The following is a 14432-nucleotide window of genomic DNA, read 5'->3' as shown; positions in this document are numbered from 1 at the left end:
CAACTTTTGTCTGAAACAATTTTTCCAATCTCTTTTACTTTAAGAAATATTCAGCTGAATCACTTAAAATGATACACCCTGTATATTAAGAATTTTATGTCACACGTGCATAAAAAGTGGCCCATTACGCACACGACGCGTGCGTGATAGGCAACTTTCCACGCACTTGCAACATAAAATAGGGTATGCAACACGTGCGTGAAGTTGAAAATTCCCGGGTGCGGAGTTGACGCACGAGCCGAAGGCGAGTGCGGTCACCGTACCCGGGAATTTTCAACTTCACGCACGTGTTGCATACCCTATTTTATGTTGCAAGTGCGTGGAAAGTTGCCTATCACGCACGCGTCGTGTGCGTAATGGGCCACTTTTCATGCACGTGTGACATAAAATTCTTAATATATGTATACAATTGACAAAATAAAAATAATAATTACGAGAATATGCGATTTGTGGCAATAGTTTAAAATAAGATAAATAAATATATGTAAGTTCTGATATGTTGTTAGCATTACTAAAGATATTGTATTATGTTAGACTACATTTCCATTGACAATTGCATAAATGCCAAAAGAAAGGAATATAATTAAAAAAATAATAGAATATATAAAGGTGGTAGTTATAAAACATTTTTCCAACATTATTTTGAATATTATTAAATAAAAAAAATTATCGAATTAAATCACTTTGCAACCTAATATAAATATTAGATTTTTAACATTTTCTCCTTACAAATGCACACATTTATTCTAAATTATTTTTGCAACAGAGAAATTAATGCATAATGGAACTCGAAGGTAAAGATTCCGTGAAATCTGGACGAATTTTTGATAAGCCTTTTGGACGACTTCATCGTATTTCCCATGGCTCTCTATCAGTCTCTATGTCGAGACGACCCTAATTACAGATTACTTTGCTAATAACTCTCGTTCCCGTCCACCGTTAACGCGTAACGTATTTGCTTTGCACATACAAATATTTACAAATATTTACATTAGCCCACAGGAATCCATTGATGTAACCATCAACGTTCATAATCGATCATTAAAAACCCTTCTCAATTCTCGTGAAGAGCCTAATAGGGCATATGTGTCCTATTGATTTATTTTCGTGATATGGTTGATTTCGTACATGCTGCGAATTATTTGTAATATTTAGTACATTTTGCGAATATTCCACAGAATTACATGTTGATCATAAGTATCGTCCAGAATGTTACAACACATGCAATCCCAGTCGGAAGTTTAACAATTATCTTTTTTCTATTTACAGCATACTATGAACTGATAAAATGTAATGTTAATGTAAATTTAATCAAGCATTTTTTAACAGTGAGATAATACAAAAATATGAAAAATCAATTTTGTTATACGAGATATTTTATATAAATTTAGAAGAATAACTTTTAATCAACTTTGTCGATTACGATTATAAAAATAGAAAATTAGAAATTCTTTTTTCTCGACATATATAAAAATAAGAAAGTAGAATAAATAAAAATGAATGTATTCGAGTCGTTTGTTAATTTTGTTTTAATCCAATTTTAATCGTCATAAGAATGAGCAACCAGCTATCGGAGTTTATCGAACAAACCGTTGATATTGTTTCTTGTTGTATTAAAACGTCTGTCATTTAAAAATCTTATCTGCGGATTACTTTTTTAAAGTTCTATACATTTTCAACAAGATACATCGGAAACGTATATTTCGGCTCATTTTTGTAACAAAGTTGAAAAATGTTTTCTCCACATAAGAAATCAAACTAATCTTTGGATGCCTTCTTAACTCATTTAGAAGTTTGCGTCAACTGAGCCATATCAGTCGAGTAGCCAGGTGAGCCAAGAATGAGCGGATATTGAGTCTTCCTGGGATAGTGCATATTCTCGCTTTGTCACAACATCTTACTCAAAGAATGATAACTGGTGGATCCAGGTGGAGGAAGTATAAATGGACTGACGATAGAGTGTTCCGGGCCATGGTACACTGACGAGTAGCCCGACTGTTGATTGTGACTCTGGCCCGAGGCATCTAATCCATTGAGCACCGGCGAACCTGTGTCGTGTAATTTCCGCATATGCTTCTTGAGGTCAAAGTTTCTGCAAAAGCCCTTGCCACAGATCTTGCAGGAGAACGGCTTCTTGTCATTATGCGTATGCATATGGAAGGTCAGATTGTAGATCTGATGAAACGCCTTGTTGCAGATGTTGCACTTGTACGCTTTCTCGCCGCTGTGCGTGAGCTTGTGATTCTTGTAGTTACCCTTCTGGTGAAAGCCCTTACCGCAGAACTCGCAGACAAACGGTTTGAAATTGGCATGTATGCGTGTGTGGGTGTTGAGGGTGGAACTACGATTGAAGGCCTTGCCGCACGTCACGCACTTGTGCGGCTTTTCAGCGGTGTGGATGATCTTGTGTCGGCAAAGAGTGCTCGCCTGACGGAAACCCTTACCGCAAATCTTACAGACAAACGGCCGGGCGCCCGTGTGCACCGGCATGTGTCTCGTCAGATTGTAATGCGCATTGAACACCTTGCCGCATTCCGGGCAAGTGAAGGTCTTTTGCTTGTTTGCGGTACCGAGCTCGCTGCGCGGCGCCGGGCTCTTCTTGCCGCGCTGGTTTTCTGGCGACATGCTAGTCAGATTCAGTCTCGAGGAGACCTCCTGGATGGTCGTGGGAGGTGGCGAACTCTGCGTGACCGATGGAGTCGAGGCGGGAGGGCCTGGGAAAGCCCTCAGTAAGGGATTAGGATAATACAACGGATAGTACTTGGACAATACGGGATAATGTTGGAGGAGATCTTGATGCCTCAAGGTCGGTACATACTTCTCGAACGCCGATTTCAAATGCGCTGAGTACGATGGGGAGGAGATGTTCGGCGGTTGTTGAAGAATCGTCGTCGTCGTCGTCGTGGCTGGTACTGCTGCTGGCGGTGCTGGAGGCACCAGATTAGCGTTCTGCTCGGTCAGTCGTTTGTCTGGTTCCATAATCTTCGCGATGGAAAAGGTAAGATTTTGGCAAGGCGTCGGGGAAGTTACCCTCTCGGGTGGCAGGCTTGTTGGTGTCTCGGTCGCCATCGCGCTACCGGTTGCAAATGGTTGCATGGTGTAAACCTGTAATGAAAATATTGATCGTTTTAGTAATGTCAAATAATTGTTTTTCGTAATGTCGGGATTTTCATGATCAAAAATGCGAATCGCGTAGATTACCGTAGATGGATTTAGGAGAATATTACTCCCAAATATTTTTACAAGGCTATTAAAAAATATATTATAACATATTTATATTTAAATATATTTTAAATATTAAGATAAATTAGGATAAATGCATACATAAATTTTATTTTTTAAATGTAATTTTAAATTTATATATTATATAAAGAATATAAAATTATATTAAAAAATAGATTTGTTGTTTTATTACTTGAAAATGCTCAACAATAATTTGAAATAAAGATATTAATGCCTTTATTGACAACACATTTAGTGTGCCCTAACGGGGCTTTGTTAATCGTTAGAAAAAGAGTATCCGAATCATGGAAATCAATTTGATGACTTCGAGGATCGTCATTAAGCATCTAGTAACTCTTCTTTTACAGTCACCATATTATTGTTTTAGCACACGAATAAAACCCATCACATGTTGGTAAATCTGAATAATTGGATATAACAGTAGCTATGGTATTTATAAAGAAAAAAGAACGCTGCTATTTTAACAAAGAAATATTATCATTTTCTCTGTATTTTTAAAAATATTTCTAATATTTTATCGTTGTATGCTTGCTGTTCATAAGCACTATATATCTTCTTAATAAATCTAATCAATTCAAAAAGTAATAAATTTATCACTTTTGTAATGTTTTGAAAAAATAATTTTATAGACTAGCTATTTTATGTTCTATCATTGTTCTATTTTCTACATTATTTTCAAGTTTCTTTTCTGACATAAGGCTGTAAATACAAATGTATTTATTCTCATTTTGGCAAACTTATTTGTATGATCAATTTTGTATGATTAATTGTAACATAGTTAATATATGATCAGTGCATTTTCAAATACCGGTTAAAAAAATAAAACTATTTTAATAAAAATTATATTCTTACAATATTTTTAAAAATATTTTTTGAATATTTTTAAAATACTTTACACACATTTCAAATATAGATTTATGTGTATGATAATTGTAGATTTAACGATTAGACATATGTAACGCGGAAGGGGGAAATGAATGGCAGAAATGAATGAGATGCGAAATGGTCAGCACAGTAGAAGTGCAAGCTTCCCCGGAGGTATTGCGGAAGGTTTGCACGTTGAAAAGTAGAAATGTTTGCTCCGTGGAATGGCGTTATGTTTGGACTTGGAATGACGGCTGGAATTGGATGGTACCTCGTTGGCGATTTCATAAAATACTCGCGACTGGATCGCGCGGCAGTCACCGGATCTTGATTCAAGATTTACAATAGGACCAGTCTAGCTGAAACAAAGTTTGCACAGTCTGAGACGCATCCATCATTACGCAAACTTTAATATTTTGTTTTTATTAAAAAAAATTACATATTTGTACAGACATCTTTTTTCCTAAAATAAATAATAGATGTTAATCGGAAATTTTTTTGAGGTATTATTTCAATATTAAATAATTATAATTATTAAATCTATAATTATAGAATATTGAGAGAATTTTGATATTAATCTGTAATTATTTATTTTATCTTTTATTTTTATTTTTATTTCTTGTTTTACGTAACTAAATAAAAATTTATTTTTATTTTTATAGTTTTTTTCAAAGCTTTTGATTAAATAGTTATTAAATATTTATTTATAATAAAATGTTTTCAACTATTTTCTTAAAATTCTTATATTTCTTGTTTAAATTTATATGCTAAAAAGTTAGCATACTTATAATATATAGCAAGAGCAGACAAATATAGCATTGTATTTGTCTGCATGCTTACGTAATTCTATGATTATCTCTTTATATTGAAATGTAATAATTTTTTGTTATCCATTTCTGTAGATTGAATGACTTTATCAAGAACGAATTAATTTAAATTTTGTCTTTTTCCTAGCATATGCAATTTCTTTAATTTCTATCAAATATTTTATTAAATATTAAGCGATAATTGGTAACTTAAAATTTTTGTGATAAATGTATCGTATCTAACCGGAAGATTATTCATGCATATCAAAAAAAATTTATTTGCAATCAAAGCATCATTTTCATCCAATAAAGGAATTGACAAAGAAAAAGCTGCCAAAGAGTGTACAATTTAAAAACAAAAAAAATGCTAAATTATATTGGTTTAATACTAATTAATAGAATTAAAACTATTATTTTTTTAACTGTGTCAGAATAATTATATTACATTCTATTTTTTTATTATGAGAGATGCTAATAGGACCATGACACAAAACAAGAAGTACATGCTATCTCACATAAAAAATCTTGAAAAGGAGTCATAGCCTCGTACAGAAAAATAATTCTAGACTTACTTAAACTAGAATCACACTATCAATAGATCCGACTAAAAGATGTCCAGTACCTACAAGAAATCCAGGCATGATAAAATTATGAGTTACTAAAAAACGTTTCTTCACGCGACTTGATTTTTTTCGCTGATTTTACAGCTTTTCATACAAGAAAATACAGATACACGTCGCTGCGTCACAAATAAGTAATCACCGAACCCTGCTGTAGCCACGAAAGATCATACGATCATCAATCAATAAAATCAATCGAAAGATCATACAGATCATAAGAATAAAAGATTATTCGCGAAAATTATTCGTATTCATTTCTTTATTGTTTATTTATTAAACATCTCGCGATGATATTATAGAAACGGGACCTACAAGCGAACGAAGCGAGAACGGATATGAGCCCCAAATTATCCATCTAATTATCGCTTTATCGATTAATTAGTGATACAAATTTTTTTTTGCCAATTCTAATGCAGTATATCTAATTTATATAACAGAAATGCAACTTTTAAAACTCTATATTAATAACTAAAATTGTAAAGGCTTAAACTTATTAAGCCTTTCTTAAGCAAAAAATACTTACAATAAAAAAATTCTTTAGAATATATTAAAAACATTCAACAAAGAGCATTTAAATTACAACCTGTTATAAAATTAACAATTTATCCAAATTATTTATAAATTTCTTTATATATCCTACAGAATTAATGCCATAATTTTTTTTTTATTTTTTAAGCCCTGCTAGAAGTTTCTTAAATAAGCTCAAAAGAGCAAGGATGAAAAAGAAAAGATTCTTGTTGAAAATTCTCCTACTGAATGTGGAACACAATACAATAGAGGCTTTCGCAAGCTCCGCCTATCGTCAGGCGCACCTCTAGATTGCCCCTCGGTCGAAGGCAGCCCTAATAATCGAGACAGCCTGGTAGGAAAAGCTATGCCCGGTGTGAGAAGCGAGATTCTACCAGGGAAAATGGCCTTGTCACGCGACTCGCCTCGAAACCCGCCTCTGTGGCCTATAGAAAAGCGTCAACGTAGACAGCGTGGCGCGTCGCAACGCCATGGAAGGGCGCAACTGTCGACTAAAGTGCACTACCGACAAAAGAACGCGATTACGTACGAAGGTTTTCTCGCTAAGCCCTTCCAAGGCAGGCTCGAAGGCTCGAAGCAGCCGTCGTTTCTCGCGCCACTTTACATCGTCCTGTGTCGCATCTTTCCTTCGTTCCACTTTTTCTTTCGTATACTTATTGCTGCGTTTTTGTTTCAAACTTTTATTAAACTATGACATTAGTGTTGCAAATTACATTGGTTGCGTTCACCATAGCGCAACAATTTTCAACCGTTTTATGATTTTCTGTTGATTTTCCACATTTTCTCTGTTGAACGATTCTAAACGCATTCAAAGTCTCAACACGTTTACTCAGCGGTCGCCATGATTTTCAGCGAACTAAAAGTGTATTAATATCGCTGAGAATAATAAATATAAATATAAATATAAAAATGTTATTTATAACGCAATAGATACAGTGAAAACGCACAGAAAGTTACAAAATGGTATGTATATATAAATATTAATATAAGAAAATAAAGAAATATGTTATAATTATAATTTAGATAAACTCGGATTAGCACACATATAACATAGAATAATAGGTTAAATCGTTAAATGTATACAAAATATGTAATACTTTGATGCATTATACTTATTAATTAAATGTAATGTACTAACTCAAATTACAATATTACTATTATAATAAAATGTACATACCTTCTAATGATGTTTGTGGCACATCTTGTAATATATCATGCATTCCTACTATCTCTTTGTAATTTTCTTCAAAATAATTATTGAAAAAGTTTACATAAGTACATAAGTACCTACATGACATTTAATTAATAAGTATAATATATGCATCAAAGTATTACATATTTTATATACATTTAGAAGGTCTATACACGTACGAGTTTAGCTCGCAAGTCCGGCTCGGCAAGCTTAATTCGCGAGCCGGACTCGAACGTTTTTTCACCACACACGAAAAGAAAATGTGTGAACTTGGCTCATTTGACGCCGAACCCGGCTCGAAACATCCCATCCACGAATGAGTAGAAGCCAAGCTGAGCCGGACTTGAGAGCTAAACTCGTACGTGTATAGACTCCTTTAATCTATCATTCTATGTTATATGCGTGCTAACCCGAATTTATCTAAATTATAATTATATATCTTTTTATCTTCTTATATTAATATTTGTACATACCGTGTAGTCCATACATTTATACATCGCGTAGTCCATACTAACAATAAGTATATGTCGATGACGTTTTGCTTGACAGCTTGACGTTTTACGTACTTTTATTTCGTTGAAAATTATGGCGACCGCTGTGAACGTGTTGAGACTAAAGTGCGATCCACTTAGCGCTCCAGACGCTCTTGGAAACATTTCATTCTTGTTGTTTATCAAATGTTAAACAAGGACAAAATGATGCTCTGAAGCGTTTGAAGCGTCTAATGGATCGCACCCTTTAAGGTGGAAGCACATAAAATTGCAGGAGCCTTGAGCAGAATGCAGAAGCCATATGCGCATGCGCTATGGTATTTGTAGAGCTCTACAGATACCACAGCGCATGCGCATATGGCTTCTGCATTCTGCTCATGGCTCCTGCAATTTTATGTGCTTCCACCTTTAGGTGCGTTTAGAATCGTTCAGCAGAGAATCATAAAACAATTGCAATACTGTTATGTTCTGCTGAACGTAGTCATTTATGCCCTTTTTCAACAACGCCGTTTAACTTAAACCCTTAGTTCAATTCACTCTTTCTTTTTCTAAAGACTAAAGCACATAACATGGCGTAGTGATAAACGACGGTTGTAGTCCCCGACCTAACAGATCAGGATACGCCAAAGCTTGTGCGTTATATTTACGTCCACGACTATGACTGTCATGTGTGCTTTGGCCCTAACAGTCTCCCTTAGAAACAGACACAAACGAGTGAATTGAACTATGATTCAAGTTAAACGACGTTGGTAAAAACGGGCATTAGTCTTTGCAAATAATTTGATTTTTATAAATATTTTGACAATTAGCTAGATATTTTGAGATATTGAGCAATTTGTGTTAATCAACATTTTGCTACATTTCTTAAATAAGTTTTATATGAGCTAAAATTTTATATTCTTTATATTTTTATCATTTTTCTCTTGATAAAAAATTTATACTTCTCTCTCTCTCTCTCTCTCTCTCTCTCTCTCTCTCTCTCTCTCTCTCTCTCTCTCTCCCCCTCTCTGTCTCTCCTTCGGCTTCTATTCTCTCCCTTTCTCCCAGTTTTTCTCCCCATTTTTCTCCTCTCTCTCTTTCATCTTTATCGAACCATTCTCTTTTTTATTTTGTCCTTACTTTCTCTATCACTTTCTTGATTTATTCCTATCTTTTGTCTTCTAATTCTTTTGCACTACTTTCTTTACGCTTTCATGATATTCCTTGCCTTTTGTTTCTTCAACGCGCTTTCTTTCCTTGTCGCTCTTACGACTCTTCTATCCTCTACTATCTTTTTTCAATTTTATTATTTTATATTTATTTTATATGTATACTTCTCGCATACATCACCTCTTACTTTTTCTTCTCCAGTTAATCTTCCTTATCTGTACCTTCCATTCCATTTTTTTTCTTCTTATCCACTGTCATTTTTTTTCTCATCCATTTTTTTTTCGCGCTGGCCGCCTTCTCCGTTACTCTGGTTACTCATCTCTAACACCATTCTTGGTTTCCCTTCTCACACTCTTTACATTCACACGCTTCTCCCTCTACTATCTTCATTCTCTTTGGTGCATCCTTCTTCCCATTCTCACGCTTCTCCCTTCATCCTTTTTGCTCTATCTCCTGCCTTTTCCTTCGCGCTCTTTCTCTCGCTGTAGTCTCTTCTCGCACGCTAGCTGAACCTATCTTTCATCCTTCTCTACAATATCGCGTCAATCCATCTCTCTTTCGCGCCATCCTCCTCTCGTTTCACTTCGGACGACAGAGACAGAATAAATCGTTGCCGACGGAGGGGATAAACGAAAACAGATTGGTGGAGGCTATCATGGGTCGCACGAGAGTACAAGAGGCAGGGGGGGTGGCAAACTGTATTGTGGTGGGGGTCAGTATTGTTACAGTGCTTAACGAGCGGCCGTGGCAATCAGTATCGTTCCCCGCTACCGAGACCCGCGGCACCCGCGGTAATTCTACCAATTTAAATCAATCCCAACCAAAGCATGGCCGACACACAGCTAGAGACCATTTTGTTTTCTTAATGCCACTCAACCCAATCGACGATATATCCCATGCGATCATCAATATGACTATTTGCTCCTTTCGGAGTTTGGTGTAATTTTGTGAGTAATTCTCTCCTCAAAATTAAACTTCAAGAATAAAGAATCGAATTTTGATAATCTATGATAAAAAAATTTTTGACTATAGCTAGAGAGTAAAAACAAGAGTGAAATCATAAAATATCAAAATGATCTTGTAGCTAAAAATATGACAATTGAATAAAGGTTCAATATTCTATTGTGTTAGCAGTTGTGCTTTTGTGTACATACATGAAGAGTGTTCCATGTATGCACAATCGGGATAGAAAAATTCAATATTTCAAATAAAGTGCAATCACACACACACACACACACACACACACACACACACACACACACACACACACACACACACACACACACACACACACACACACACACACACACACACACACACACACACATGTATACAGATACATTGTATATATAAACACGTATATATGTAGGAAGTGTGCGTAGCGATGTATGTGCACGCACGCATTTGTAGCATCGTGCCATTTTATATATCTGATGCATTACTTTATTATATATTATTCACTATTAACTATGACTGATATTAATCTAAATGCAACAAAATACAACAGAAATATAACAAAAAATTAAAAGATCATATATCAAAATTCTTTTCCAAAATCTTATATTTTAAAATAATCTACAAAAAATAACTAAACGTAAACTTTGACATTAAGAAAAAAACGAAATATTCGAAATGAGTATTGCAAATAAATTTTGCATAAAAGACGCACAAACTACGTAAAGCTAAGAGCCGCTTGCTCAATAATGTGGTAACCTCTTCACGAGCAATCTGTCTAAAGGTAGAGATTAAATCGCAGACGCTAAATGTACAAAGTTTACCGATATGGTTACAAACGATCCGAAGAATCCAATCACCTCCAGTAAACTATTAACGATGACGAACGAATAGCTTCGAACTTAAAGAAAGTTGAAAGGGCTTGAAGAAACTTGAAATGGCTTTGCAAATTTACTTATCTCGTTGTCGGTTTGGTAATTACTTTTCTCTATCCCGCGACCCCTTTCGATCATCAAGATTTTGTTCTCTTGAGATTGTTTACTTCCCATCATAATCAAGGAAAACAATTAAAAGATTAGTTTCGACTGAACGTCGTTTCACCGTCGTCTCTGTTATCGTAAAATACTTTTTAAGTTCTTGATCCCTGATTTGCAAATGCGACTGTCTGAGAATCTAGTCTTTTTATTTTGTCACTCTCATTATTATGCTATTCTTTCTGTTTGCATGCTCCTTTTTTCTGTACATTATTTTACAGTTTGAATATTAAAGTAACAAGTATCATTAAAAATAAAAGCAAGGAATATATTTATAATTGTTATGCAAAAAAGCAAATTGTTATAATTGTTATGTATAGAAAAGAAATAATTAACTAACTGCTTATATCAATAAATAAAATAATTGCAAATAATATTATAAAACAAATTAAAATTTTTACAAGTTAAATTTGAAATATTTGATTTTAAAAGAATGATATATGAGAGAGATATATATATCTTTTTCCATATATAACTTATAATATAATTTTACAAGAAATCCCAGCACACACAAAAACTTTATTAATGTGTTTTGCAAAGAAAATTCAATACAAATTGATAATCCTTTCACAGATGTGCAATGACACATATCTTGCATTAAAATAACTGACCCTAAACACAGTAAGCGCTGCGATTCGAATCAATGAATCTCTCGTATGAACATCCTGGAATAAGAGGGTGAAAGTAAGCGGATAGCGATTTCGCGTGTATAAACTGCATCAATCACCGCGGTCTTCTCTAGTATATCTGCTCATGAACTCAGACGCCTATCACTCTTCACTGTTAAGTGGCGATAAGAAAATAAGGTGCGCCGCAAAATTTCTTGTTCGACTTTTTTTATGATTTGTAACCCCATTTTGAAATACTATTAATTTATCTTTTAACTGAGTTTAACTCTAAAAAAATGTTACATACTTTATTATTTTATTTTATACCTACATACATATATACACACGTGACATATTTCATTGCTTTCATTATTACTTATTGTCAGAATGCATATAGACTTCTTATCATAACATCATATCGCATACTAATCAATTGGAAATTTTAATCAAAAAGACGAACCTTCATATTTACATTAATTTATATAATATTTGGTGTATAAATTAATGCAGTACAAATAATAAATAATTGATACTTTCGAAAAAGTAACATAGTCTCTTTATGGTCATAGAATCGTTATCTTATATCATAAAAAAATCATCAAATTATGGTCAGAAAAAATGTCTCTCTTAAGGAGAAATTAGACAGAACCCCGCACCATTCTTATGGAAAAATGTCTTTCTGCGGATTTGGCTAATTTTTGGATATGTGTAGTTCTCGTCATTCTGAACAAATGTTTCAATGGGCACAACTTGATCCTATGAGCCGTTTCCGCGCTATAAGCCCTGGAAGGTCCAGATTTGAGATGTAATGGTATAAGCTTTTTGACTCGATATATGTGACCCTCGGTCTAGTGTGTGTGTGTGTGTGTGTGTGTGTGTGTGGGTGTGTGCGTGCGTGCGTGCGTGCGTGCACGCGCGCGCGCGTGTGAGTGTGTGCGTGCAGAATTGCGTAGGTTTATATATGCGAACGTGAATTTCCTGCCATATTAACGTATAGTAATGCGTCACGCTCTTCTCACTTTGCCGCCTATGCGCAGACCGAGGATATTCTCTCGCTGGACGGAGTATATATCAGATGTTGCACATAATCTGTGCCAAATACTAACAAATACTCTTGAGGATATGTCTACCAAATGTTCTTGCGTATCATGTTGGATAATATCATATCATGTATTTATAAAAAAAAAACTACTATATGCACTTTTACATATTCCTACTTGCATTACTGCTATACATTATATAATCCTGTCTCTATACATGTTGAATAGTATACCTTTTAGTATCTGTGCATATTAAATCCAAATACACACCGTCTAGCTGCTTAGCTGCTGTCTGCGCATAGGCGGCAAAGTGATCGAGAAGAGCGTGACGCATTACTATACGTTAATATGACAGGAAACTCACGTTCGCATATATAAACCTACGCAATTCTGCACGCACACACACACACACACACACACACACACACACTAGACCGAGGATCACATATATCGAGTCGAAAAGCTTATTATACCTTTACATGTCAAATCTGGACCTTCCAGGGGTTATAGCGCGGAAACGGCTCATAGGATCAAGTTGTGCCCATTGAGACATTTGTTCAGAATGACGAGAACTACAACATATCCAAAAATTAGCCAAATCTGCAGAAAGTCATTTTCCCATAAGAATGGTGCGGGGTCCTTTTTTAAACTGCTTTTGTTTCAAATCAGACTCATTAGCAAGTCCTTTCTCATTGTTTCATCTCTGACAGTCAAACCTTTCGCGATATGGCACGTGACATATAACGGTTGACATATAATTAGCATTTGGGGCAACGAAGGCTTTGGCTGAAGATGACAGGAGGTACAATGCACGCCCCCTTGAATTGTTCTCTGTCCCATAACTCGGCCACAAACCGCCCTTCGTATTCCGTTCAGTTGATGAGCGTGTCACGTAAGCCGCTTCGAAATTACTCAACTTAATCGTTTATAAGACCACACTTTTACGCACGGTTTAAGGAACTATAAATAACGCAATGTTGTGTGTCATTATGTATTTTATAGGATTTACACTATACACGCAGCACATATTTTGATAATTGTATAAAAAGTATATAAGACAGATTTGTATATATAAAAAAATATTATATAGTACTAATTTATAAAATGTACTAAAATGTATAGTTTGATGTCATCTCCGTATATTTAGAAAAATTGTTCTTATTGTTAGTATCAAGCACAGGATAGATTATGAACTAAACACTAAATTATTTTAACGTTAGAACTACCAAAAGAGTTAAAATAACTTTTTTTACATTTTTAAAAATAATCATTATTTATTTTTAAAACATCAGAATTTCTGAAATTTTCTCCGACTTTATTGAAATATATAAATAATTAATTTTATAAATTTGTTGTCTATTTTTCTCTTTTTTTTTTCTCCATTTTAATCTCTCGGTAGAAATAGGTATAGGTTAATCTTCGGTAGTTCTAGTGTTAAAGATTCTTAAAACATTATAGTTTATGTAAAATTCACGGCATAAGTGCATTAATAAAAGCAATAGACTTTTGACAAAACTTTCGAGGACATTATAGTACACAACCTGCGTAAATCGAGACGAACTGGGACTGAATTTCGAAGTTTCACGTTATGAGGAGGGTCCGCGGAGGAGGGTGATTTAAAGTTAATTGGAGAGCGGCAGCGCGATGGCGAGGAGTACGGAGGAATAAATTGCGAGTCGACGAATCAGATTGGTATATTCCAACGGTATTTCGGATTAAGTCGTTCGGTTATATGTCGTTTACATTGCGTCTCGGCAGTCTCTCCTGAATCATTCAGGGAAATTGCTTAATTTTAAGAAAGTTCCCGGTAGATTTATTAAGTTGGACTTTGACATCCGATCAGTGGAATCGAGAACGCGTGACTTACAAAGTATAATTTACTATCTTAAAAATATAACAGAAT

The 14432-nt window shown here is 34.7% G+C and overlaps 1 protein-coding gene across 3 annotated transcripts in view; it reads right to left on the bottom strand.

The window, feature by feature from the left end:
* Window positions 1-269: 269 nt before the first annotated feature.
* The window catches only part of LOC139813326 (uncharacterized), a 42509-nt gene continuing 28346 nt past the window's right edge, over window positions 270-14432 (bottom strand). The window contains exons 2-3 of one of the 3 annotated variants that reach the window (XM_071778781.1): window positions 4379-4466; window positions 270-3105 (exon numbers count right to left, since the gene is read on the bottom strand). In XM_071778781.1, the coding sequence (XP_071634882.1) occupies window positions 1888-3096 (1209 nt within the window). In that variant the 5' untranslated portion in view covers window positions 3097-3105; window positions 4379-4466 and the 3' untranslated portion in view covers window positions 270-1887. The remainder of the gene's footprint in view (window positions 3106-4378; window positions 4467-14432) is intronic. The other 2 variants (XM_071778782.1, XM_071778780.1) reach the window with 2 other exon arrangements.

This window comes from Temnothorax longispinosus, chromosome 5 (assembly GCF_030848805.1).
Source record: "Temnothorax longispinosus isolate EJ_2023e chromosome 5, Tlon_JGU_v1, whole genome shotgun sequence".
NCBI lineage: Eukaryota > Metazoa > Arthropoda > Insecta > Hymenoptera > Formicidae > Temnothorax > Temnothorax longispinosus.
The sequence above is the reverse complement of the archived record's forward strand: the minus strand, read 5'-3'. Positions and strand labels throughout refer to the sequence as shown.